The sequence below is a fragment of the Sus scrofa genome, chromosome 14 (assembly GCF_000003025.6).
Source record: "Sus scrofa isolate TJ Tabasco breed Duroc chromosome 14, Sscrofa11.1, whole genome shotgun sequence".
NCBI classification, from domain to species: Eukaryota; Metazoa; Chordata; class Mammalia; order Artiodactyla; family Suidae; genus Sus; species Sus scrofa.
Window position 1 is genome coordinate 123,061,833 of NC_010456.5, and position 25,329 is coordinate 123,087,161.

Sequence of the window (25,329 nt, forward strand, 5' to 3'; positions counted from 1 at the left end):
ATCAATACGGAGGATAAACTACCCACTCAGGGCATGACGCCAGAGTTAGTTATCCCAGAAGGTGTGCTAAATGCCAAAAAAATGGCTGACCCAGCCCTCCATGAGCAACTCCCTCCTGGGAAAGCTGTGTGGGAGCTATTTTGCTCTCCCAAAATAACATGTTTTTACCTTTATTAGACTTAGTAGCCAGAATTTCTCAAGTCATGTCCAAAATTCAATACTCCAAGTTGTTAAGAAATATCACTTTGTATTTTGCATCTGTTTGATTGGTGTTCTGCGGTGTACATATGAAAACACATGCTTCAAAAAAAGCTCTTTTAAATATTTCTATTTATGTCACACTTCACAGAAGTCCCCATGTGCAAACAATAGTTGGGTAATAGTGAATGCCTTTTACCTCTTGCTAAAGTTGCTAATGAAGGGGGGGTTTTGATTTATTGTTTTTTGTTTTGCTTTTTAAGGGCCGCACCTGAGGCATGTGGAGGTTCCCAGGCTAGGGATCGAATTGGAGTTGTAGCCGCCAGCCTACGCTACAGCCACAGCAACATGGAGGATCTGAGCAGTGTCTGTAACCTACACCACAGCTCACAGCAACACCAGATCCTTAACCCACTGAGCAAGGCCAGGGATCGAACCTGTGTCCTCATGGATACTAGTCAGATTCATTTCCGCCGAGCCATGAAGTTTTTGAGTGCCAGAAAATCATCTTACCATCTCTTAGTTCTTTAAAGAAGACCTAACTGGCTATCATCCCTTTTTAGATTTTTTGTTGTAATTCATATCCTTAATAAAGTTTGTAAAAGGTAAGTTGAATATATGTGTGCAAAGGAATGATCATTATTTTCAGCTTTATAACCGTATATGCTTTATAGCATAATGGTTAAAATCTTTGAAACGTATTTTGAATTTATCAAATGGAACATTCTCTGCTGAATTCCATCTGCTCATCTCCAAAATACAAGTGCAATAATTTTTTTAAATTAAGTTTGTTCACATCAGTTTTATGATGCTTCAGGCAGCATTATTATTTTATGTATGGAGAGAAACGGTTCCGTGGGACAGTCTCCTTAAAATAAGTCTTATCTTTTGTGATGCCAAGCCAGTGCTTCAGGAAGTGTCTTGCTAGATTTGTAGTTCCCTGGTTCTTCTCCTTTCCTTTATGGGGCAGGAAAGTGTTGAATACCTATTGTATTTTCCCCTGTCCCCTGCAAAATATATTGAAATGGAAAGGAAATGTTGGCCAAAACCCATTTTGCAGTTTGTGACCCAGTAAAGGGGGCCATAGATCAAGGATGTGATGATTCATTCTGGGTAGCTGTGAAAACAAAAGCTCACTTTGTAAGTCTGAATGCCCTGCTCCCATGATGATTCCCAGGACCCCTGTGGGAAGGAGAGAAGTAGTCCAGGAAGACACTTTTCTTTCCAGGAATTCATTTATCACGCTCATACTGACATGTAGGATTCTAGCAGAGAGCATCAGTTTTCATTTTCTTTCATGCTTCCCATTGTTTCTTAATGTCAGGAACATCCTCATGGTCAACAAGTACAGTATTTATAAAATTTATGATTTCTCAAATTATTTTGATAGAGGCAGTATGGATATTCCCATTCTAAAGGTACAAGAAGAGTTTAAAAAACCAAAAGCTCTAGGCTCAGTATATCATGTCTGCTTTGGTTTATGCCTATGAGCTTGTATTCTTTCTTTATTGGTTGGTGTTTTGGGTGAGTGTTTATATCTTGAATTTTTCAAGAAAAGTAAATCTGACACTGTCATTATTTTTTTAATGAAATAATCCCTAAATGTCTCTTTTGTCCAAGAATAGTCTATTTTAAAAATAATCCCCGCTTAGTTTTTCTGTCTGGGTTTGTGTTGATTGGGGTAGGAAAACATAATGAAAAAACCACACATAACTTTTTCCTCGCATGGATTTTTTTTTTTTCATTCCATAAGTGTAAGTATTTCTAATATGTTTGGCCTAGAATTTTTTTTAGGGGGGACATTAAAATGGAAGGTAGCAGAGTAAGAAATTAAAAAAGGATTCTGTATTAGCCTGTTAAGACCAGAACACATATGTACTCTTGCCAATACCTCTTCCTTTGCCAGATGGGGTTAGTACTTTGGATGCTGACTGTTTCCCAGGAGGCAAGGAGATTGAGAGGGAGTGACTTTCAACTCCCAAAAGGGCCTGAGCTCTTTACCTCTTTTTCCGTTGATTCCTTCTGTAGGAGACTACATATCGCTTCAGAAGAGCTTGTCCCCTTGTGACCCTGATAGCCATGTGGATCTGCTACCTGCATTCCAATAGGGTCTTCTCCAGTGCTGCACGTGATGCTCTGAGCGCAAGAATAGACCAGACACATTTCATGTACTCCATTTTTCACCCTATTTTATTCTCTCACTGCTTTATTGCTTCCATGACTACTTACTGGAAACGTTATGCTGGTGACAAGTCACAATGGTAACAACCTAGTCATGTTTGCTTGAGATTTATATATACAGGAAGTTCCCATGGTGGCTCAGCAGGTTAAGAACCCAACATAGCGTCCATGGGGATGCGGGTTTGATCCCTGGCCTCACTCAGTGGGTTAAGGATCTGTCATTGCCCCAAACTGCAGCATAGGTTGCAGATGCAGCTCAGATCAGGTGTCACTGTGGCTGTGGCAGCTGCAGCTCCAGTTTGACCCCTGGCGTCGAGAACTTCCATATGCCACAGGGGCAGCCTTGAAAAGAAAAAAATTAAGAAGATTATATACATATATATTTTATATACATACACACCATCAGTCTTGATAGGAGAAAATATCATGTAATAGTATTTTCCTGAACTAATTATAGTATTCATGATTTTCATAGATATTAGCAATTTTTAAGTTACAAATGAACTTAAATTATTATGTTGACTAAAGGAATTCATTGTAATTGTAATACCTAATAGGATGGCACAACTGAATAGTGTCGTTGTTACGCAGAAAAAGTAAAAATACCACCCTGGTTGTTTCCTGCTTCTCCATTGTTGGTGTTCTCTTCCGCTGTTATAATGCCTCCATCAGGAACCACATCTCTAATCCAATTTTACCTTAAAGATAAATTGTATGGTGTTAGCATTAAAAAGCTAACATCCGTCTGAGAGGAGGTACTATCCTAGGAACATACTATCCTGGGAAGAATTTTCAGTTTGCATAGGTGTCAGAATTATAATTAATGTTATTGTATTTTAGCAATTTCTTATTATTTGGATTGTCTATCATGAAAAGAATGTACAATCCTTTTTTTTTTCTTTTTTCTTTTTTTTTTTTTTGATGGGCCATGAAGTACAAACTCTAATGTTACGTTTGTCCTTTCACTGCCGAATCATCACTATGAACACGGAAGTTCATGAGCATAAGGGCTTGATCTTGTTTACTGGCCATGTCCCCAACACAGAGTAGGGCCTCAGCGATTACCCATTGAGTGTATCGATTTTCATGTCCTATACAATTACATGTATTCGTATGGTACCTACAGTTTTTGCTTTTTAGGGCCGCACTGGAGGCCTATGGGAGTTCCCAGGCTAGGAGTCAAATCAGAGCTACAGCTGCCAGTCTACACCACAGCTCACAGCAACGCTGGATCCCTAACCCACTGATCCAGGCCAGGGATCGAACCCGCATGCTCATGGATTCTAGTTAGATTCGTTTCTACTGCTCCATGAAGGAAACTCCCAGTATCTACAGTCTTCAAAACACTTTTTGGTTAGGTTATCATAGTTGCCTATATATAACAATTTTGGGGGGAAAAAATTTTGTAAGAAAAATAGGACAGATTTTTTTCCAGTGAATAAAATTGCAATTCAAGTGGATTATGGAAGACCTAGGATACAAGGGTGTCAAGGTCATAATAGTCCTTTTTTTTTTTTAATGTTGACCATGATCATTCCATAAGTGTTTGTTATTGTGATAGGCCAGCCACGATGCTATTAAAACTGAATTATCTCATTTAACCTTTACAACAGCCCCATGATATAGAACTATTTTTAATGCCCATTTTAGAGATGAAGAAAATGGGGCACAACAAAGTTAAGTAATTTACACAAAGCCTCAAAGCTAGTAAGTGTCAGCGCTGGGATTTAGGCTTAAGCAGTGTGAGTTTACAACCTAAGCTGTCCATCTGGTCTCACAACTGTTCTGAAGTTTTTAAGATGACCCTCTAAAAAGGTTGTCCGTATGCACACATGAACCAGATAACTGCCATGGTGACTTCTTAATGACTTTTCAGTCACTTGCTCTTATTGTAATAGAAGCTCATTGAATGTTTCCATCAGTTTATAAGCCAGAGAGGATTGTTTATTATAGGTTATTGATACAAGACAAAATACAAGACAGGGTGGGGGGAAGAAATGTAGAATAAAGTAGTCAGACAAATTGCCAAGATTACAAAAGAGGCATACCTCTATTACAGAATAAGGCACCTCCTAGGTGATGGAGAATGAGTCTGAAAAAAAATCTGTTGAAAGCTGCTAGGTATTTGTCAGGTCAGGACATACCTACAGTCTTGTAAAAGGGTCTATAGCAGAAGAGAACCTGGCAGTGCCAGCCAAAGGGGCTGGTAACCACAGAGGAGAGCCTTCCCAGAACTCAGTGGTGTGCCTTTTTAATGGATGTTCTAACCTGTCTGTACCAGCATAAGTGTTTGGAAATTCTGCCTCCAGCTTGGGCTCTCAGGTACTTGTTAAGGAGTACACCTCACCCTGACTCAGATATCCAGAGCAGCCGAGAACTCAGTGAGCCCTCGCTCCACGAGAGCAGAAGTGTCAAGATAGCTCCACTACCAAGCAGATGCAGCAGTTGCGAGTATGAGGATTGCTTTTGTAGGACCAATACCTTAAAATCAAAATTGTTCAAGAGTTTCACTTATATATGTAAAATAGTGCAATAATGGAGTGGGGAAGGTAGAGTAGAACCATTAATATTCATAACCTGTAAAAACCACAGGCTAAATTCCATGATGATAAAATAATAGAAGCGCCATTGGACTTGGGCTCTCTGTCTTGGCAGCTCACATGCTGAGGTGGCCTCAGGCAACTCATATATCACCTGTAAATCATCATTGCCATATTGTTCATGTTTTATAGGTTGAATTATGAATCACATCTAATCATACCTAAGATAAATAGATAATGGGAGCTCCCTGGTGGACTCGAGGTTAAAAGATTCAGCGTTGTCACTGCTGTGGCTCGGGTTCGATCCCTGGCCCAGCAACTTCCACATGCCACAGGCGGAGCCAAAAAATACAATTTAAAAAAGTCTATTTAAAAAAATAAATAATATATCAAATACTTCTTCAAGTGCCTGCATTGAAATATGTGTCTGGTAGATAAAGTACACGTCACTCATTGTCATTTTGGTACTTCTGAAGGTGTTTTTCATTTGCTCCCGAAGTCATCTTTCCCTACTCAAATCTTCTTGTTCACAGAGCAAATTGGCCAGGAGATGTTGGAAAACCTCAGTCATGACAGAGAAAAGATACAGAGAGCACGCGAAAGGGTAAGTAGAATTGCTACAATCTTTTCACAAATTCGGTAAATAAGACAAGAAAAATAAAAGGCCTTGGACACATGCATAGACAGTAACAGTTACACTGATGTATGCATGTATGCAAATGGCTAGGGAAAGAAGAAAGGAGGCAGAGTCTGGGAGGAGGAGGGAAGGAAAGAGTGGGATAGAGAAAGAATAATCTGACTCTATGTCTCCATCCCAAATGCCCCAGAGGGATATTTTATTTAGTGCGATAGCTAAGAAGAAGCTCTCGGAGGGAGATTTTGGAGTGTGTGATGTCTTTCCAAGTGAAAGCTAAAAATATTGATGTCATCTTCCCTCAATTTATTTTGCTTCCATTTATATCTCTAGGGCTGTACACATTCATAAGTTGGAAATATTAATTAATTATGAGATATATATTAAATTTTGTCAGCCTGTGGAGACTTTTTTCTTTTTTTTTTTTTGTCTTTTTGCTATTTTTTTGGGCTGCTCCCACGGCATATGGAGGTTCCCAGGCTAGGGGTTGAATCGGAGCTGTAGCCACTGGCCTTCACCAGAGCCATAGCAATGCGGGATCCGAGCCGCGTCTGCAACCTACACCACAGCTCACGGCAACGCCGGATCCTTAACCCACTGAACAAGGCCAGGGACCGAACCCGCAACCTCATGGTTCTTAGTCGGATTCATTAACCACTGCGCCATGACAGGAACTCCTGTTTTTATATCTAGTTCAAGTATCCGGTTTAAAGCTCCTGGGATTATCTATTTCGTGTAATTTTCTGAATCAAAAAATTTTCAGAAATTGTGTGTCAAAAATGTATTTTAAGATATTTAAGCATTTTTATTAATTGGATTTTCTTTTTCTTTCTTTTTTTTTTTTTTTTTTTTTTTGGCACCCTGCAGCATATGGAGCACTGGGCCAGGGATCTGATCCAAGCCACAGCCACAAACTAAGCCACAGCAGCGGTAATGCTGGATCCTTAACTGCCAGGCTGGGGATCAAATCCATGTCCCAGCGCTTCCAAGATGCTGCTGATCCTGTTGAGCCACAGCAGGAGCTCCTGAATTGGATTTTCTATCAAAAAAGAAAATTATTGTTTGCCGAGACACTAAAAATAGTCCAATTGCATGAAGTTTCATTTCGTTCCATTTTAACGCTGCTTTTCTCCTCCTAGCTTCGGGAAACAGATGCTAACTTGGGGAAAAGCTCCAGGGTTCTGACAGGGATGTTGCGAAGGTAAGAGCCAGGTAGGGACTTATCTTCCTCTCTCTCTCTCTTCCTTTTTTTTAAAGTGTATTTTTCATCTTGCTGCAACCAGGCATTTCCCAGGCATGCAAGCTTCTGCTCTTAGTTCCTTGCGTCGAGACCCTTTTGAAATGACAGAGTGCTGATATTAACTCTTGTTTGGAAGGGGACACAGACTGAGTAACTTAGATTAGAGAGAAGGTTTGAGCTGGGGGGTTTACCTCAAGCTATGGAAAAAATTAGGGTTAGACATGAAGTATTTTTTCATAGCCTGGGGAAGGCCCCATGGCAGGAGCAGACAGGTTGTATTTTCTATTTCAGTAGCCTTCTTGCTACAGAGGGAATGCTGGCCTGTGGGATCCAGAGCACTCTTGGTATTAGCGTTGCCCTCTGTTGCGTTGTTTTCATTTCTTTTTAAAGAGACTTTGTGTTTGGGGAAACATTTCGATTTTATGTATACTTTAAAAGGACTTTTTAAATTTAAAGAACATCTGAATAATTTGAATTCACTCCTGTGCGGGCCAACAAATATTAATGTGTTTTATGTGCAACTAACCTCTGATTGATGGAAGATATTCCGGGGGATATGTGAATGTAAATGAGGAGGAAACATTCTACATTCTGTCTCTTTGGAGGAGAGGGAGACCTGTTTTACATTGTTCTGAAAACTGGAGTCATTTTTGACTTAGGTATATTAGCATGGAATTATTGCGTTCAAAATCTGCCAAATATAGAGTATTAGCTTGCATACCCTTCAGTTTGGAACTGTGGATAGAAATGTGAATGATGAATATTGAGAATCACCTCTAGAATAGCTTAGTTGGAAGTTTAAAGAAAAGAATCCTCTTTATCATTGATACTGCTTAAAAATTAGTAAAGGCATCTCCGATGTATACATATTTAATAATTTGCCAAAGGCACATTTGCTGCATTAGAGATCGATTGTATAAGAACCAATCAAAGGTATGGTTGCTAAGTCTCCTATGGGCCAATGTGGCTGGTGTGACTTCTGTTAGGCTGATCGGTAGCAAGTCTGAGTTCCCGGGACACTTCTGGCCCATGTCAATGTCCACTCCTTTTCCTCCACCCGTGGTCCCAATTCAAAACCATAAACCACCAAATTCTCTGACTAAGGGTAATATATAAATGGCCTAGAAAAAACTCAAAATCCATAGAGAAGTGGCAATTGAAAGGAATGCTTCAGTGCCTATAAACAATAAACAAGAAAAAAGGGGGGAAATTCTCTGCTGCTTCCCTGGGAGGGCCCCTGCGATGTGAGCTGTAACGAATATTCTGCATATGTCTCTGTTTTGTCAAATCTCATTAAAGAGACCTCCTGCTTTATGTCAGTTGAGCTGTCCAGAAATCATTCATCATTTTTAGTGTAAAAAAAAAATCATGCGGTTATTTAAATAATATCATATTAATGTTAAAGTTCAGCTGTCATTTAATGGTATGGCTTAATCAGATGTAGCATTTAGGAAAAATAGTTTACCCAGGCTCTACGTGGCTTTCAGGTTGGCAGGTTCAAATAAGGATTTATGGGTTTGTAAACCAATGTATTTCTGTCCACGTTTCTGCTTGATGTACCTCACCCTTTTGTGCAGGACACTGCAGGCAGTTATTTCACCAAATAAAGCATCTCCTCATATTATGTTTGAATAAATTTGCAAGTCATTAGAGAGGTGAAGCACAAACAACTTCGATAACCTTTGACTGGGCTTTCTCTAGAAAAATCTACTAACAGGGTTGTTTCATAAGCCTACAGAAGAAAATTACCCTGCTGAAATCTACTTGGGGTTCTCTTTGCAGGCAAACTCAGTCCATCACTGACTCATCTCCTTTTGAACTCTGCCTAGAGTATGAACAGAAATAAAAATCCCCAGATGGACATCGCCTAGCTATGTCTGAGCCAAGGAAACTCTTAAGTTCACCTGTACACATGGGTGACTGAGTTTTTCACTAAGCACACCTAGGATCTTGGTCTTAGCCAAGCCATCCGGGTACTTTTAATCAGTGCTATAAGCTAACTGAATCTTCAGGAACCAAATGCAGATGGTGGTTTTGGTTTAGTTTCTAATTACTATCCCACATGATATACAATTTATTTTGGACTTGGGAAAAGGCAGAAATATTTTACCAACTTCTTCACTTCATTATTTTTTATTATTCCCTGGAAAACCAGTCTCTGGAGAAGTGGGACCAGAGTTTATATTTCTAACAAGAAGTCTTGTACTTGCTGCTCTGATTTTGCTTCCTCTGTTGCATCCCTCCCATGGGCAGGGCATTCACTTCCAGCACTGGTGAGGTTGCCTTTCAGAAAGAGAAGCCACATTCTCTTCCCAAACCTACACAGTTACATTGTGTGTCAACAGGTGCTTCTGATTTAAGAAAAGTTATAATATTGAACAGTGTGTTCATCTGTATAAATATATAAAAGAAGTGAATGTCCTCTGCCCAGGAGAGGTATTTACCTGCATATAACATAAACTTAATTTTCCAATGATAAATTCTTTATGACTGAGAAGAAGAGTTCCATTTTCTACACTATACTAAACCAAGGAATTCTTTTATTTAAAAGAAAGGCCACTGACTTTTTTTTTTTTAACTTAGGTTGTTTTTAAATTTGTAAAATGAACAGAAGTAGCATATCATGGCCCCTCACTTGAGTCATTTTGTTTGTAATGATAAGTCTGTTGTGAAGACAGGTGAAACCAGTACTCTGTCAGTGCCAAAGTCTGTACATAAATCTACCTGGTTTTCCATAAGAATGACCAGAAGTAGATACAGAAATAAAAATGAGTAAGTGGCAGCCACCACCATTTATGCTTTTTAATCTTTTATTAACTTCAAATGAGGTTAAAAAGATGTATTTCCTTCCTTCTTTCCTTCCTTTCTTCTTTCCTTTTTTTTTTTCTCATTATTCACTTCCTCAGTGAATGCTTCATGTTTGTATGCAAGGACTTGCGGCTCCTCAAATGAAACCAGTTTGATCCTTGCCTTTAGAGTAGTCAGACTAGTAGAGACTATTGCTTATAAAGTGCTGCACAAATTCATAAAATTCTCTAATTCTCAAGGAAGCCGTGGAAGCTTCTGCAACCCCAATTAATCCTTACTGGTCATTGAAAGGGGTGCCAGAAAAAAAATAACCAAGAGAAAATACGATTTAAATAGCCAATAAGTTTGAAAAAATAGAGAAATAGAAGATGACATATAGAATCATAAGTTTTGAAAGGAACTAAAGTATCCAGGAAATGCTGAGGTAGATCTAATGAGATAGCCGCTGATTCGGCCTGAATAAATAATATTCTTTGTGTAACTATACTATATCACCAAAAGAAAGAAAACAAAGGAGAAAATGGTCCACTTGAAATTATGCTAGTAAAACTTGACATCAGAATGCATATACAGCTGATTTCCTGGAGAGTAATTTTTCATCTGTCTTGACATAAGATGAAGAGCTACCTGGGGACAAACTGTTCATTTCCTGACTCTTTAGACAGAGTTTTAAATAAAGTGGTATTCAGATAATAATAAAAATGGTCATGAAACAAGTGACCATTCATGTGGTGACAGGGACCAAAAAAATGGATTCTTCATTGACTTCCACAAAATTAGACTATTATCATTTGTTGTCTTAAAGCGCTTCAAGCAGCACTGTGAGGCTTAAATGTTGCTGTCCATATATTTGCATGTATGTGCATGTTTGCGTGTGTATACATTTGAGTGGGAGGTCTTACTAGGTCAAACAGTACAGGCAGTCAGTGAAAATGAAAATAGAATTTTTCAAGGTTTTCAGTCAGAAAACAAAGGACATTGTGATTGTATTTCTTTTTGCTTCTGAAGAGTGGATAATGGTAATGATATGTTTATTTTTAAAAGTACCTAAAGATTTCCTTTGAAATATAACAGTTATAATTTGAGATCTCCATTGACATAAATTTGGAGGGCATGTTATAAATTTATGTTGGCTCGTTGACTGCACGTATATGTTGGCAAAAGACTTATGAAAAAAATGGCATATGTAATATTTTTAAATATACCTTTTTCTGTATGATTGTCTTAATGTCAAATAATCTTCTCTCTCCTCTACACCACCCATATTTACTACTAGTATTTACACATGTTTACACATGTGCACACACATGCACCCACACACAGTATCCTTGAAAAAGTGAATTCTGTTTACCCTTCCATTATACATGTAGTAAGTTTCTTAAGTATGTAGCAGTTGAGATGTGTTTTGTAACTAATTTATAATATAAACAAAGCAGGAGTCCCATAGTGGCTCAGCAGAAGCAAATCCTGACTAGTATCCATGAGGATGCAGGTTTGATCGCTGATCTTGCTCAGTGGGTTAAGGATCTGGAGTTGCCATGAGCTGTGATGTATGTCAGATCTGACATTGCTGTGGCTGTGGCATAGGCCAGCGGCTACAGCTCTGATTCGACCCCTAGCCTGGGAACTTCTATATGCCCTGGTGCGGCCCTAAAAAGACACACACACAGCAGATGGGATTAAATGCAGTTGACATGGCTACCACTATTTATACATTATTATTTTTAATTGCAATATAATTGACTTAGTGCCAAGTGTACGACATAGTGATTCAATATTTTTTTGTGTGATTCAGTATTTTTATACATTACAAAATGATCACCACAAATATAGTTACCATCCATCACCACACAAAATTATCATAATATTATTGACTATATTCTCCATTACATCCACATGACTTATTTATTTTATAACTGGAATCCCCGAATCCCTTTATTATTCAATACCTGTATTTTTATTAGAGCTACTCCTGAGTCCATCTGGGGAATAATTGCTACCTATCATAGTTATCACATTTTACATTTTAAACATGGTTTTGTTGCTTTGGTAGAATGACAGGTTAAAAACATCTGGAAAACTTTACTGTCAGAGTGATTCCTAAGGGTAAATGTATCTGAAATACCAATGCAATTTCTATGAGCAACAGAAATATGTTTTCTACTAAACAGAGTTATTCTTAAGGAACTATGCTATGACTACATGTTTTTTAATCTCATTTAAAAATTCATACCCCCCCTCCATTTTGCCCAGGAAACATTTCGTTATATTTTAATTGTTCTTACTATAATGTCTGAAAATTCAGCAGTAGAGAGTTTTCAAGACTTGTGAGAAAAATGTCCTTGAGAATTTACTCTCCATTTTTGTACACTGAAAACTGCCTTACATTTATATTTTCACTTTTCTCTATTTTTTTTTTTTTTTTGGCTTTTCTCTCTTTATGCCATTTCTCTTTCCTGGCCTGTTTTTACTAGCAATGAACATGGGCCCTGATCTGAAATTAGTATAGCAAAATCTTAACCTCTAAGATAGTCTTCAGCTTTTAATCAAGTGCTTATTCTTTCAGAACAAAATGAGTTTGCTGCAAATTCTTTACACTTAACAGTTAAGATCTGAGCTTAGAATAATGCTACAAAGAGAAAAAAAAATTTTTTAAATCTTGTTCCTTTTTGTGTGAGTAAATTTATTAGCATACCTTGACTCATTGTTTTCTTCCTATGACCCCTTCAAGGCTGCCATGGGTGATGTTTTTACCAAACTAAAGAAAAGCTTTGGATTTCTTTACATATGTTTCTCTTTAATAACATTCTTGTAGCTCTAAACATGGAATTGAGGTCCTGTGTTAGACATTTGAATATAGCACCTAAAGTTATCTATTAATAATAACTCTACCAGCTGCCTAAAGTGTGTGCCCATACTTTGCACACTTCAGATTTGATCCTTAAGAACCTGTGAAGGAAGCATCATATTCCCATTTTACAGGTGAGAGTTAGCTGTACTTAGTGAAGTAAACTATCCATAATCACATACATAGAGATGCACAGGATTAGACCATGCACTTAGCTCACTCCTTTGAATGCACTACCAAAACGGTTCTCAGAGCCCATTTTTCACTAGTCAGCAGTGAAATGAGAAGAGTTTAAATCAACTGGTAAGTTTTCATTGTGCACTCTGTGACTGTTATCTGCTGTCTGTATCATGATTCCATTTCTTCCATAAAATAAAGTTGTGGTAGTGAACCATTTCCTTAGAATAGTCAATTGTTATAGCAAATGGAAAAGGAAATCCTTGGAAGTACTAAAAATTGGCAGTCCTTGTTCTAGACACTTGCTATACATTACCTTGTTACATCTTCATGACAGTTCTGTAAGGCAGGTATCATTAAGAAATAAGAAACTGTCATTAAGTATCATCCAGCTCTGCAGAAGCAGTCTGCTTCTGAAGCCTGTTTTTCCTACTCTGCTGGCCTGTTACCCTGCATCTATGGAGACTTAGTAGCCTCACAGAGAGTCAAACCACTATTCTGGATGGGCAAATGATTGTTCTTGAAAACGATAAACAAACCCTACTAGATCCCGTTATTTAGGGTGGGCTGAAGGCACTGGGTCTGCTCTATGTAGACACAGGAGTCCCAAGTGAGGACATTTTTAAGGAGTCCTTTAGAATGGCTTGATTATTGAGCAATCTGTGACGTTAACCAGAACCAACAACAACATGTGAGGGTGTGGGTGTGAGTCTAGAATCTTCCTTCCCTCCAGTGTTGGACAGGTATCATCATTAGGAAATTTTATTTTTATGTATAATTTTGTATCACCTGGAGCATTATGCTCAATGGATAAGACAATCCCAGTTTTATTTAATTATTCACAATAAAATTCCTGTGTATTTATGAAGAGGCCAATGGTTAGTGAATAAGAGGTAGGCTCTGAAGTCACACTGGCTCTACCACTTTCTAGCTATTAACTTTGGGCAAGAATCTCACTCTGTAGGAGTTCCCATTGTGACACAACAGAAACGAATCCGACTAGTATCCATGAGGATGCGGGTTTGATCCCTGGCCTTGCTTAGTGGGTCAGGGATCCGGTGTTGCCCTGAGCTGTGATATAGATCGCAGACATGGCTTGGATCCTGAATTGCTGTGGCTGTGGTGTTGGCTGGCAGCTGTAGCTCTGATTTGGACCCCCTAGTCTGGGAACTTCCATACGTCACGATTGTGGCCCTAAAAAAAAAAAAAATCTCACTCTCTATACCTCCGTTCCCTGTCCTTAAAATGGGGATGATGATAGCCCCCACCTTGTAAATTCTTATGAGGGTTAAATGAGTCAATACACAGAAAGTATGCACAGCAGTGCCTGGCACATAAAAAAGTTTCAATAAATGTTGAAATCATTGTTGCTGAGAGCAAAGACTAAAAGTGTTAATCACTTCTTGACGTTGATGGGTTTTAAATGGATGTTTTAAAATTTTCTTTTCTTCACTCCCAGATTTCCCCAGTCACTTTTATAAGATGGAAAATTGATAATAAAAATAAAATCTTTTCCTTATGTCCCTGTACCAGTGTCTCCACTCTCCCTCTCTGCTCTGTGACCCCCCACTCAGCAACGCATTTTGAACTGCCACAGAGTTCTCAGAGCAGAGAGATATCTCAAGCCCAGTCCTTTCCAAATGCAAGTCCTTCCTTCAATGGACAGTTTAGGGAGAGGAGAGCCTCCTAGCTGATCTCTGCTTCTTCGTCCCTTCTTATGCCCTTCTAAATATCATTGACCAATTTATCTTCCAAAGTACAAAACTAATACTGTTTCTTTCCTGCTTAGAAACTTCCCAAGGTTCCCCATCGCCTAAATGTCCTCCTTAGTCTAATCCCCAGGGTCTTCCAGTGAACGTTCTAGCCTAGTTTGCTGTTACTGCCTCTGGATAGACCCTGTGTCCCTACTAAAATTAACTACTTCCCCTCCCCAAAGCCTGCCTTACCTCGTCACTATCTCTCTACCTTTGCTTTTTCTCATACTTCTACCTGGAATATGCTCCTTTTCTCATCTTTATAAGTCAGGAGTCTTCTGGATGCAAGTGACAGAAACCCAGATCAAACTGACTATCAACAAAAGAAGGAAATAATTGTCACATGTAACTAAATAGTTCAAGGGCAGAAGCAACTTCAAACACAGTGGAATCTAAGGCTTCAGACAACATCATCAGCACTGGCTGTTGCTCTCTCCATCTCTCATCTCTGCTCTCTTGTGTGTGGCTCCGTCCTTCATCAGGATTGCTCCTTGTGGAGACAAAGCTATTGCCAGCCCTCCCAGTGACACCTATTGCATCTAGCTGTGTTTCTTGCCCATTATTTCCAACAAAAGTCCTGGAATGGAGCCTTACTGGTTCTGGGTGGCTCTGGTTATGTAAAATCCCATTGATCTATGATCTGTTATTTTATTTTATTTTATTTTATTTTATTTTATTTTATTTTTATTTTTATTTTATTATTGTGATCTGTTATTTTAGACCAGAAACCCTGTGCAGGGGATAGACACACAGACGAGACTAAGTCTCCTCAGAAGAACCTAGGGCTTTTATTAGAAAGGGGAATAGATACTGGGTGGGCAAAAACAACAGATGTTATCTTCAGAATGTTCCAGGGGAACCTTTATCTATACTCTGGATCTCAGGTGAAACACCACTCTCATCAACAAGCCTTCATCAGTCTCCCAGCCAGAAACGCTCCGTCTTTGCTGTTCTCCTTCAGGGTACTTTGTACTCCTCAGAAGGCACTAATGTCCTCTGCTTTCCATTGTGTATATTGTCGTCAGTCATTAACGGCCGCATCTTAATTTTCTTCTAGACCTTTTTTTATCCCCACCCTCATCCTCCAAGGGATTTTGTATGGTTCCCCACAATATCGTGCAACCAGCTGAAATAAATAGGGAAGGATAGCCAAGGAAAAGAGAAAGAAAACAAAGCCAGGAATCCCCTTACTACCCCCAAAGCATGGACTTCAACAAATGCCCATACAGATATCCAGACAGCTGGAAAATGTCCTACCTGAAAGCAAAGCAGGAAACACAATCAGAGGGTCCACAGTATTGGATAAAATGAAAATAGCCTTTAGTTGAGGTCAAGCATAGCCTTTCACGCTGCTGAGACAGGGCCTTGATGGGATGGTTCCTGTAAGGGGGGCGGCAATTCTCACGGCAGATCCCTGCCCTGAGGAAAATGAGGAGTTTCTGATGATTTAGTTGTCTGCAGGGTCCTCCGGTCTGGATTGTAAGCCCCTGGTGGTCAGGAACCTCATCACATTTAGCTCGGGGCCATGCTCCAGGGCATAGATCCCGTCAACCAATGGTCTTTGGAAGAATGGCCAAGAATAGTTTCAAAGTTGCTGTCTAGGTTCTTGGATGTAATTTAGTTGAAACCCTGCAGGTTTTTTTATCTGTTGCACTTTGGCTACAATGTAAACATGTTCTTTTCAAAGATAAAATAAGCAACTTCACAATAACAGAATATTTTTGTCCATTATTTAATCACAATGGAAAGGCATCTTCTATTTTCCTTGGTTGTGAGCCACAATTTAACCTAATTCTCAAATTACCTTTCTTTTATGATTTTTTCCTTTTTTTCCCCCAGGAAGCATGCCATTCTTGAATGCAATGTAGAATATGAAAGGTGCATGTCACCTTTACCATCAATGCTTTCTTTGAATGCAGCCTTGAGCTGTTAACTGGAAGCACGGAGACCTAGCCTTTCCTTATAAACTAGTAATGGAGCCCTTGGACCCCCTTGTAAATGGCTATTTATTAGCATATACCATCACCGAACAACATTTTACAATTCCAGACCCCCACACCATTACACCACTGTCTGCTCCATTGTAAGCTGAGGGAGGCCTTTGGCCATCTGTTTCATTAAATGCCAGAGGCAGGGAACAAGATCTGAACTTTATAAAGCAAGTGTCCAGGCTTCCCACTTCCCAGATCTCCCCCCTCCTAATTTGCTGCCGCCACTGCCACCACCACCAGCACCACTGCCGCCGCTGCCGCCATCACCATATTTTTTTTGTTTGAACGCTCACATTGTAAATTAGCGTATTCACACATCCATTTTAAAAGACTCACTGTCTTATAAGATGGGACAAAGCAAGCTCAGTCACAGCTCATGCACAGTGCAGGTGGTCGAGCTAGCTGCTCCCCCAGATCAAAAGTCAAACAACTGTGAATCTTCTTTTGAAAGTGCAGTTAGGGAGACAAGGCAAGGCTTATCTGCACAAACAAGAACGAGTTATAGATATACATCACAAATGCAGGAGGACAAAAAGGGGTTTCATAATCTTGCAGGGTAAGAAAACCTTCTAATGCTGATGACTCTGGGGGCATCTCTGAAATATGTAGCTTGTTTTTTTTTTTCTTTCTTTTTTTGGGGGGTAAAATTAGCCTTTTATTGTGTGGCAATTGGTAATTATTATTTATGCTTTGGTGCTGTTCCTAAAGTAGCTAAGAATTTTTTTAAGCCACCTTGGGGGCAGGAAATAGCTCCTTTTCATGGCTGCATTTTATTTTTCGGCAGCATTTAAGGACAGACTCCTATTTATACCACACAAGCAGTTTTGTCTGTTGTAAACAAAGTAAGTGGCTGGGACTTGTGCTTTCCCAGAAATGTTTTCCAGGGAAGCCATAATAAGAAACAACTGTGTACATCTTGAGTTTTTGTCATCTGGGTTTTAAGAAAGAATTCTTTACATTCGTGTGGGGAGGGGGTAGAAAACATTGTGGAGAAAGATATTCAATACCCAGAAGTGTAATGAAAAATATTTCTTAAACTGTAAAAGTTGGCCACCTTGCTAGTATTAATTGAGGTTGTTTCCCTCTTTTATTTTAAATTTTCTCTACCATTGTTTTTTTGTTGTTGTTTTTTGTTTGTTTTTTTTGTTTTGGGTTTTTTTTTTTTTTTTTTTGGACAAGATAGTAGCTGAAGTGGCAGGAGGCATATTCTTTTTTTAACCTCAATATCTTATTTAAAAATTATTAGCTTCTTTTGTAAAATTGTATGAAGAATTTTGAAGCTGAAGTATGGATATCAATGGGGAAAATGCAACAGGTAAATCACATGAAAAAATTTAAAAAGGGATTGAAGAGACTTGAAATTATGAAAGAACAGCACATTTTCTTGTACAGTTATAGTTTCCGTAGGAAAAAAACCACTCTACTTTCCATCTTCTGATGTCTTAATGAGCTTATGATGAAAAAAAAAAACAAAAACAAAAAAAACTTACCGCTTTTTAATTCCCAAATCTGTTAAAGGTGTTTGAGTCAGGTCCCCAAGTGCTTCCTAAAACCACACTCTGTCTCAGGGCATAAGGCAGTGGTGCCTGCCCTGAGGTGGGTTTCACAGAGTCTCTGAGCTAATGGGTTTCCTGAAAAATTTTGTGTATGTTTGTATATGCAGCATTCTGGGAGTTCTCCATAAATTTTTCTAAAGAGTCCACAACCAACTCCAAAAAAGTTGAGAAATGAAACATTGTTACAGACCTATATGCAATGTCTTCGCTAAATCTCACTTAATTACTTTGATATTCTGGCTTATTTGAAATGTATTGGCCCACAAGAAACATTTATTTTGAATTTCTCACAAGTTTTAACAAGAAACTTTTCAGGGATGCTTTCTTTGGGAAATCAGATCATTTCTCAAAATTAAGTCCTTAAAGACAGTCATAATGGTTAACATCTATTTAGGGCCTTATAGTTTGTAAGGTGCAGTCACATACATTATTTCATTTAGCATAACCTTCATGAGAAGGGTGCGACCTGGTATAGTCATTATTATCCTTAGGTTGTAGATCATTGAGACCTACAGAGGTTGAGTCTGGCTCAAGGTCATTTCACCAAGATGAAGCAAAGTTAGATCAACAATACCCAGGTATTACTCTCAGAAACCAGGTTCTTAGCAGTCTTTTAGCAGTTAACAGCTACAGCAGCAGTATCTTCTTCAACAGCAAATGTTGAATGTTTACTGTGCCAAAGGGAATGTGTTAGTCATCAGAGACTGAACAAACTCAGACCTCTACTCCTAGGTACCTTAATATTTTTAGGAAACAGCAATGCAGAGTAACCTGTGCTGTTGGTCAGTGAGAGAGAAAGGTAATAGGTGAGGACAAGAAGAAATCCCCAGGGCCCACGGTCAAGTAGGACTTTATAGAGGAGATGGCAGGTATCTGGGCCTAAAATCTACTGCCTAATTTTTAACACACACGTGGGTTACACTGCTTCCCTTTTTATGGCAGCCTTAAGGTAATAACTTCCAGCAGCAGAATTTGAATGCAGGGGGTGGAGGGCAGCGTGGGAGGAATGGTGTCAGAAAGATCTACTTGGCCACAACCATGTTGAGCGTATATAGGAAGTTACAACGTGTAGCTGCATCTGCCTGTGAAATAAATATGATCCAAAGCCTTTCTGAGAATTTTTTTTTAAATTGCAATGGAGTGAAAGATTTTCTTCAAATGAGAAAGTCTTGAAGTCACCTCCATAGTTCTAATTATAAACAATTATGAAAAATTTTTTCTCATATTTTATTTATCCCAATTTTAAAATGATATTGAGAAATTTCACACCCTTGACTAAAATTACATATTTATAAAATGGATGGACTTTGAAATTACACTGCCTCTACCTGCTACATATGATTCATGAAAAGATCCAAAGAATGCTGGTAGAGTACATGGATTATTTTATTGTGGTAAATTAATTAGTTGATAAATGTACTACTTTAAAACACGGAATTTTTTCATATATTCCAATTGTCTTTTTCATCAAATGGATTTATAGAAATTTAGTATTAGTAGCAAACTTGCCCAGCCATAAAGAAAAGCATTCATTTTCTGTTCTGTATATGTGATCTGAAGCCATAGCCTTTAGGTCTTTTAATCTGTCTGTTCAAGGCCAAGCTATTTATACAGATAATTTTTAAAGCTTCTGTATAAAGAAAACAAGAACATTTTATTTATTCACTGGGGTTTTTATGTGCCTTGAAATTGCATAGATAAAGTATTTTCTGGCTCATGGATCTGGAGGAGATAAAAGGTCTCTTATTTTATAAGGCTTTATGTAAGCTTTTCAAATGTACAGTTTTCTTGTGGCTAGAATTTTTAAAATAGAACATTATTTCACTATTATAATTGGAGTTTGATGTGGGCATCTTTTTTCTTCCCTGAATTGCATGTTAAATTGTGTTTAAGATCATTTTTATTGATCTTAAACATAATTATTATTTTTTACCTCCTGGTTTTCATAGTTCTCTTGTTGGAGAAATTAATTTATTACCAATCCTCATTTTCAGTATTGGGTAACTATTTAATATGACTAGGAATGGAAAACTCAGAAATCAGATTTAAGAAGCAAACTGAAAGGTACAACTTCCTTATGCAACATATTGGTATGAGGATGAAAATTTATTTACCTCTCCCTCCTTAAGAATATTGCTGAGCCTGAAAAAAAAGAGGGGGGAGAAGAAGGATTTTTGAACTTTGGGGCAACTAGATTCAGACGGGTTTCTGGGAGCACTTTAGCTGCTGTTAGCTCTGCCACGTCAGGGCCAAGAAACAGCTTTCCCTGGCTGGAGCATTCCCAAACTCTCACGGCCATCAGACAGGTGGGGAATAAATATTGTAGAATGATGGGACATTTGAAGAGCAAGCTCCTGATCCCCAGGACTCAATTTGGACAGGCTTCAATTGGAGCAAACAGGTGTTCCTGGGAGGAACTGTCCTCGGGTGGCCGGGGGGGTGCCATTCTTTCACACACATAAAAAGTTCCCTTTCCCTCTGCCCGCAGGAAAATTAGAATTAACTACAGCTTTTTCTTTTGAAATGGAAAAAGAGAAATAAAAATATGGCACCAAGTTTTGGCTCCAACTGGACTGCCATGGAGCATGTAATCTATGATGAATGATGAAAATTCTGGAAGCAAAGCATCATGCAGTTTTCAACATTGAAGATGCTGTAAAAACTGAATGAATGCAAACTATCTTTTTACCTAGAGCTGTGCCTACAAGACGGAATAAGCTTTCCTTCTGTTATTCATTTGTTCATTCACCAAATATTTCACGAGCACTTGTGATTTTCTAAACACTAAGCTAAGTGGTGACATAGAGTGTAAGACAGAAAAAGACCTTGCCTTCCAAGGACTTGGCATTAATTGCTAAAAATAATAATTAGTTGGAATATGAAAGTGAACCTGAGTAGTCCTTGGGTAACTGTAGAATGAAAGTAGTTGCTGTCCTCAGAAAGATTTCTTTTCCTGCAATGCCCCCACATTGAGATATGACTAACATTTTGCGGGGGGCGGGGGGGATTCTTTTTAAATCACACGTTTGCTGAGAAACGTAAAATAGAATTATTAAAGATGATTTTTTAAAGATTGTCTTTAATCTTTCTTCCTTGAAACAAGCTACTCCATTGATACAGGTATTTCCTTCTAGGCTTTCAGTCATGATTCATATTTAATGTTATATTGCTTTCTCATTTAATATTGTATCTTTTTTTTTTGTCTTTTTAGGGCCGCACCTGTGACATATGGAAGTTCCCAGGCTAGAGGTCGAATCAGAGCTGCAGTTGCCAGCCTGCGCCACAGCCACAGCAACACTGGATCCTTAACTCACTGAGTGACGCCAGAGGTCGAACCCTCATCCTCATGGTTACTAATTGGGTTCGTTACTGCTGAGCCACAACGGGAACCCCGATACTGTATTTTAAGTGTATCTCTAAGCTTCTACATCCTCTTCATAATTATGTTATTACTAATTTTAGCATTTTTTCTAATAAAAGTTTTTTGAAACTGCTTATTTTGCCAAAAAAAAAAAAAAAGTATCAAGAAACAGGAAGGAAGTAATCCATAATCACATGGTTAAAGGTAGCAACTATTAAAGTTTTGGCATATTTTATTTCAGTATTTTTCTCTGTATTTTATTTATGTAGTTGAGATTACACCAAACATACGCAATTGTGTGTATTTGCATTGATGGTATTGAAAACTCTCCATGCCTTTAAAAACTTCATAAGTTATTTCTGGTGGTTGTATGATATTCTCTCATAGGAATATCTCCTTCATGTTAAACATTTAGGTTTCCTCTGGCTTCTTACTCTACAATGATGCTGTGTGTCTCCAGTCATAGCGTATATTGGTTTCTTCATGTGTCACCTTTGAAAAGAATAGTCATCTCATTTATGACTTGCCTGTTCTTGAGTCCTTAATTTTCTATTCTTGCAGTCAGCTGGGATATATTTTCAGATGCCTTTTTCAAGATGAGTATGTGATGAAGATATATTCTGATCCTCACATATATGGGAACTGCTACCAATTGCGTATGTGTGACACAAACACGTGTCTGTCTGCATGCACATATTGAACTGAGCATAATATTTTTAGAGCCTACTCTTGGGAATATTTAGATGTCAAGCTCTTGTCTTCTGGCAGTTCATGTTTCAGACCAGCAGAAGGGTGGACCAGTTTATCGTATTCTATAATGACATGGGTTTTTGGGCTTGCTTGATTTGGTTTTAGAAATCTTTAGAATTGAACCGTCTCCCCAGGATGTGTCTACATACAAGTTACTTTCACTCATTTTGTGTCGCTCACAAGAACTTTAAATTCTTCAGTTCAGGTCTCCCCTCTACCCCTCACTATTCTTTTAATAATGTCTTAGGTTATTGCTTCTATTCCACATTTTCTGGATTCAGGAACAGCTACGATTCTCACCCTAGACCTTTCTTTTTTATCTTCCATGTTTGTCATTTTTATTATTTTTTTCCTCTTTTTTTCTTCTCATTTTAAGTTATCTCCAACATCATCAATCCTACTTTTTTCAGCATCATTTCTACTCTTTCCTGTGAATTATGTAAATGTTCATTCTGCTGTTGCGATAAAGTTTCTATGAAATCTCTCCTTTATCTCCCCCATTGCATTTCATCTTTTACCCTTTTATCTTTTCAAAATATCACAGGTTTTATTTTACAATTTTCTGCCCTTCGTTTTATAAAGGCTACTATACTCTCTTACCATTTTTATTGAAGATGCCAAACAACTTTAAAAACATGTATAGATTTTTTTATCACATAATTTTCAGAATTGCATTCTTCCTCTGACTCTTTAGGATGTCATTTCCTTTCCCTTGTTCTGTAGGATCTTTTTCCCATCTTTTTCCTATTATTGTGTATGTTCACTTGGTTTGGTTGCTTCTGAAAACCTCCTCTTGGAGCTGCAAATGGATGGCAACTTGATATGATCAGCTCTGTCTAAAGATTGTTTTTCTGTCTCCAGACTGTCTTCCTTAGAGTGAAAAGGGATTTCTTCCTTCCCCCACTCCTTGACTCTGGCGTGAAAAATACCCGACCTTTGGGTGTACAACTGTCATCTCCTTCACATCCTGACCCTCCAGCCCTGCCCACAAACACACTTTCCACCTCTGCACACAAACACACTCTATGTATGAAGATCACACCTCCCGGGATTCACCATATTTTACCTGTTGGTACCCAATATTGATTTATTGTTTTCCTGGGAACTCTGGTCTCTTACTGGCTATAGAAAAGAAATAAGATGAAAAGTGTGAAGAAGGAGGAATAAATACAACAGTCCACATGCCTCCTGAATGGCAGCTTCCACTCATAAGAGAGACCACTGCTTGGTTTCTTGTGGTTACAGAACTCACATATTTTTATGTAGTCGCAGACTTTGTGGGAGGTGAACCACTTACATGTTTTAGCTTGATTCATGTTTTGTAGCAGTAGAAAATCCTTCCAGGCTCTGGTCAGTTGTGGCATCAGTTTTGGTGTTGTAAATTACCATCATTTTTTAAGGTTTCTTTCCAATTTCATGGGCCCTTTGATAGATGCAGCATTGAAAGCCATCAACCAGGCCCCATTTTAAACCAGAAGCTGTGGGTGATCTTTAAAATTGCCCTAGATAAGGGATCCATACAAACCATTTCATTAGCTCAACCCTTGGGCCTGTATGCCTGGGTGGTCTTGTTTTAACTGTTACTATTTAATTATTGATGACTTACTGACACATGGCATGGAAGCCTTAGGGAAAATGAAATCCCATGTGCCAGTTTCTTTAGATGAATCTTCTTTGAGGTTTAAGTGTCCCTCTAAGTAATATGGTGAGGCTGGATTTAGGGAGTCATTCCAGATCCTGCCTGGCAAAGTCACCCATGGCATCCACATTCACTGACGGAGTTACTGATAAATGATGGTCTGCCTGTGCTTCATATCATGACGGCCTCATACATGCCCATCTCATAACGTAGACCAGGCATCCTGCAGCATTTCCATACTCCCCCTTTCCTTTCACTGTCCCTCCTGGGGAAAGTTTAGTCTCCGACAATAAAAATGACTTACTACAGAAGCTGATTTCCCCTTAATGCTCCTGTCCTGGGAAGCATTTACTAGGAAGATGGTAATTCACTCCACAAACACGTGCAAGGAGCTTTGCTGGGGATGGAGGAATGGAGGGTGCTCTTGCCATCAGAAAACTCACGTCCTAGCCAGAGAAAGATGAGGAGTGAGGAAGAAGCGCCACCTCAAGAGGGAGGGTGACCAGGAACCTCGCCTCACAGTTTTAAGCTGAGATTCTCACCAGCTTGGAGGAATCCGGGTACGTTTCGCGCCATTTGTAATGGCCCTTGAGGGGGCGGTGAGATTTACCCAGGCAAAGTTAGAAGGGGTTCCAGACTAAGAAAGCAGCATGAGCAAAATGAGAAGTAGCATCTTGCAAGCCAGGCGTGGCAGATAATTCAGATCAGCACTTTGCTGTCAGCGCTGTGATTTTTGCCTTTCGTCTTCTGAGGCCCCCGTCTTGACAATAGAGTGGGTCGCCTCACAGCCTGTTGGCAGTTGTGAACAACTGTCATCTCCCTCCCATCATTACCCCCCCACCACCACTGGAGAGAGAACAGCTCGACTGAGTGATGATGGCCTGATCTATCCACTATCTATCCAGTACATCTAGGATCCACTTTTTCTCATCCTGATTATTCTTTTATTGAGCACCTACTATGTACTCTGGGCAAAATGAACCTTATTAAGGGACCAAGTTTTTTCGTCGTTTTCATATAGCCCATTGAGCTATTTCTTTTTGCAAGTTCTTATTTCCTCTTGAACATCACTGGTTTCACAGTGTTTTTCTAAGGATTCTCAAGGATATTATGAGTACAGGTGGCTGTGTGTGAAGACAGAATAGACCTCTACGAAAAGGTGGGATTTTGGAGCACCATGCCATCAAAAATACCATCCTGGGAGTTCCCATTGTGGCACAGCGGACTCGAATCCGACTAGGAACCATGAGGTTGCAGGTTCGATCCCTGGTCTCGCTCAGTGGGTTAAGGATCCGACGTTGCTGTGAGCTGTGGTGTAGGTCACATATGTGGCTCAGATCTGGTAAGGCCTAGGCTGGCAGCTGTAGCTCCAATTAGACCCCTAGCCTGGGAACCTCCATATGCCGAGAGTGTGGCTCTAAAAACACAAAAAGCCAAAATAAATAAATAAATAAATAAAATACAAACCATTCTGAGCCAGTGCCCCAAATGTTTCTTTTAGAGCATATCCTCTTAATCATTAGTCCTTGCTATCTCTTCAGATGCTTTGTGACCCACTGTGACCTGTCATCTCAGCTCTGCTATATGTGACATAACCTGAGACTAGATTGTTCTGGGGGTGGAGGGGAACTAGATCCTGGATGGGCTGGAAT

At 39.0% G+C, this 25,329-nt stretch overlaps 1 protein-coding gene across 1 annotated transcript in view; it reads left to right on the top strand.

Moving 5' to 3' along the window:
* Nucleotides 1–25,329, top strand: part of VTI1A (vesicle transport through interaction with t-SNAREs 1A) — a 368,842-nt gene that overhangs the window by 213,106 nt on the left and 130,407 nt on the right. Inside the window, 2 exon segments of the mRNA XM_013983738.2 lie at nucleotides 5,453–5,523; nucleotides 6,693–6,754. Coding sequence (XP_013839192.2) covers nucleotides 5,453–5,523; nucleotides 6,693–6,754 — 133 coding nt within the window.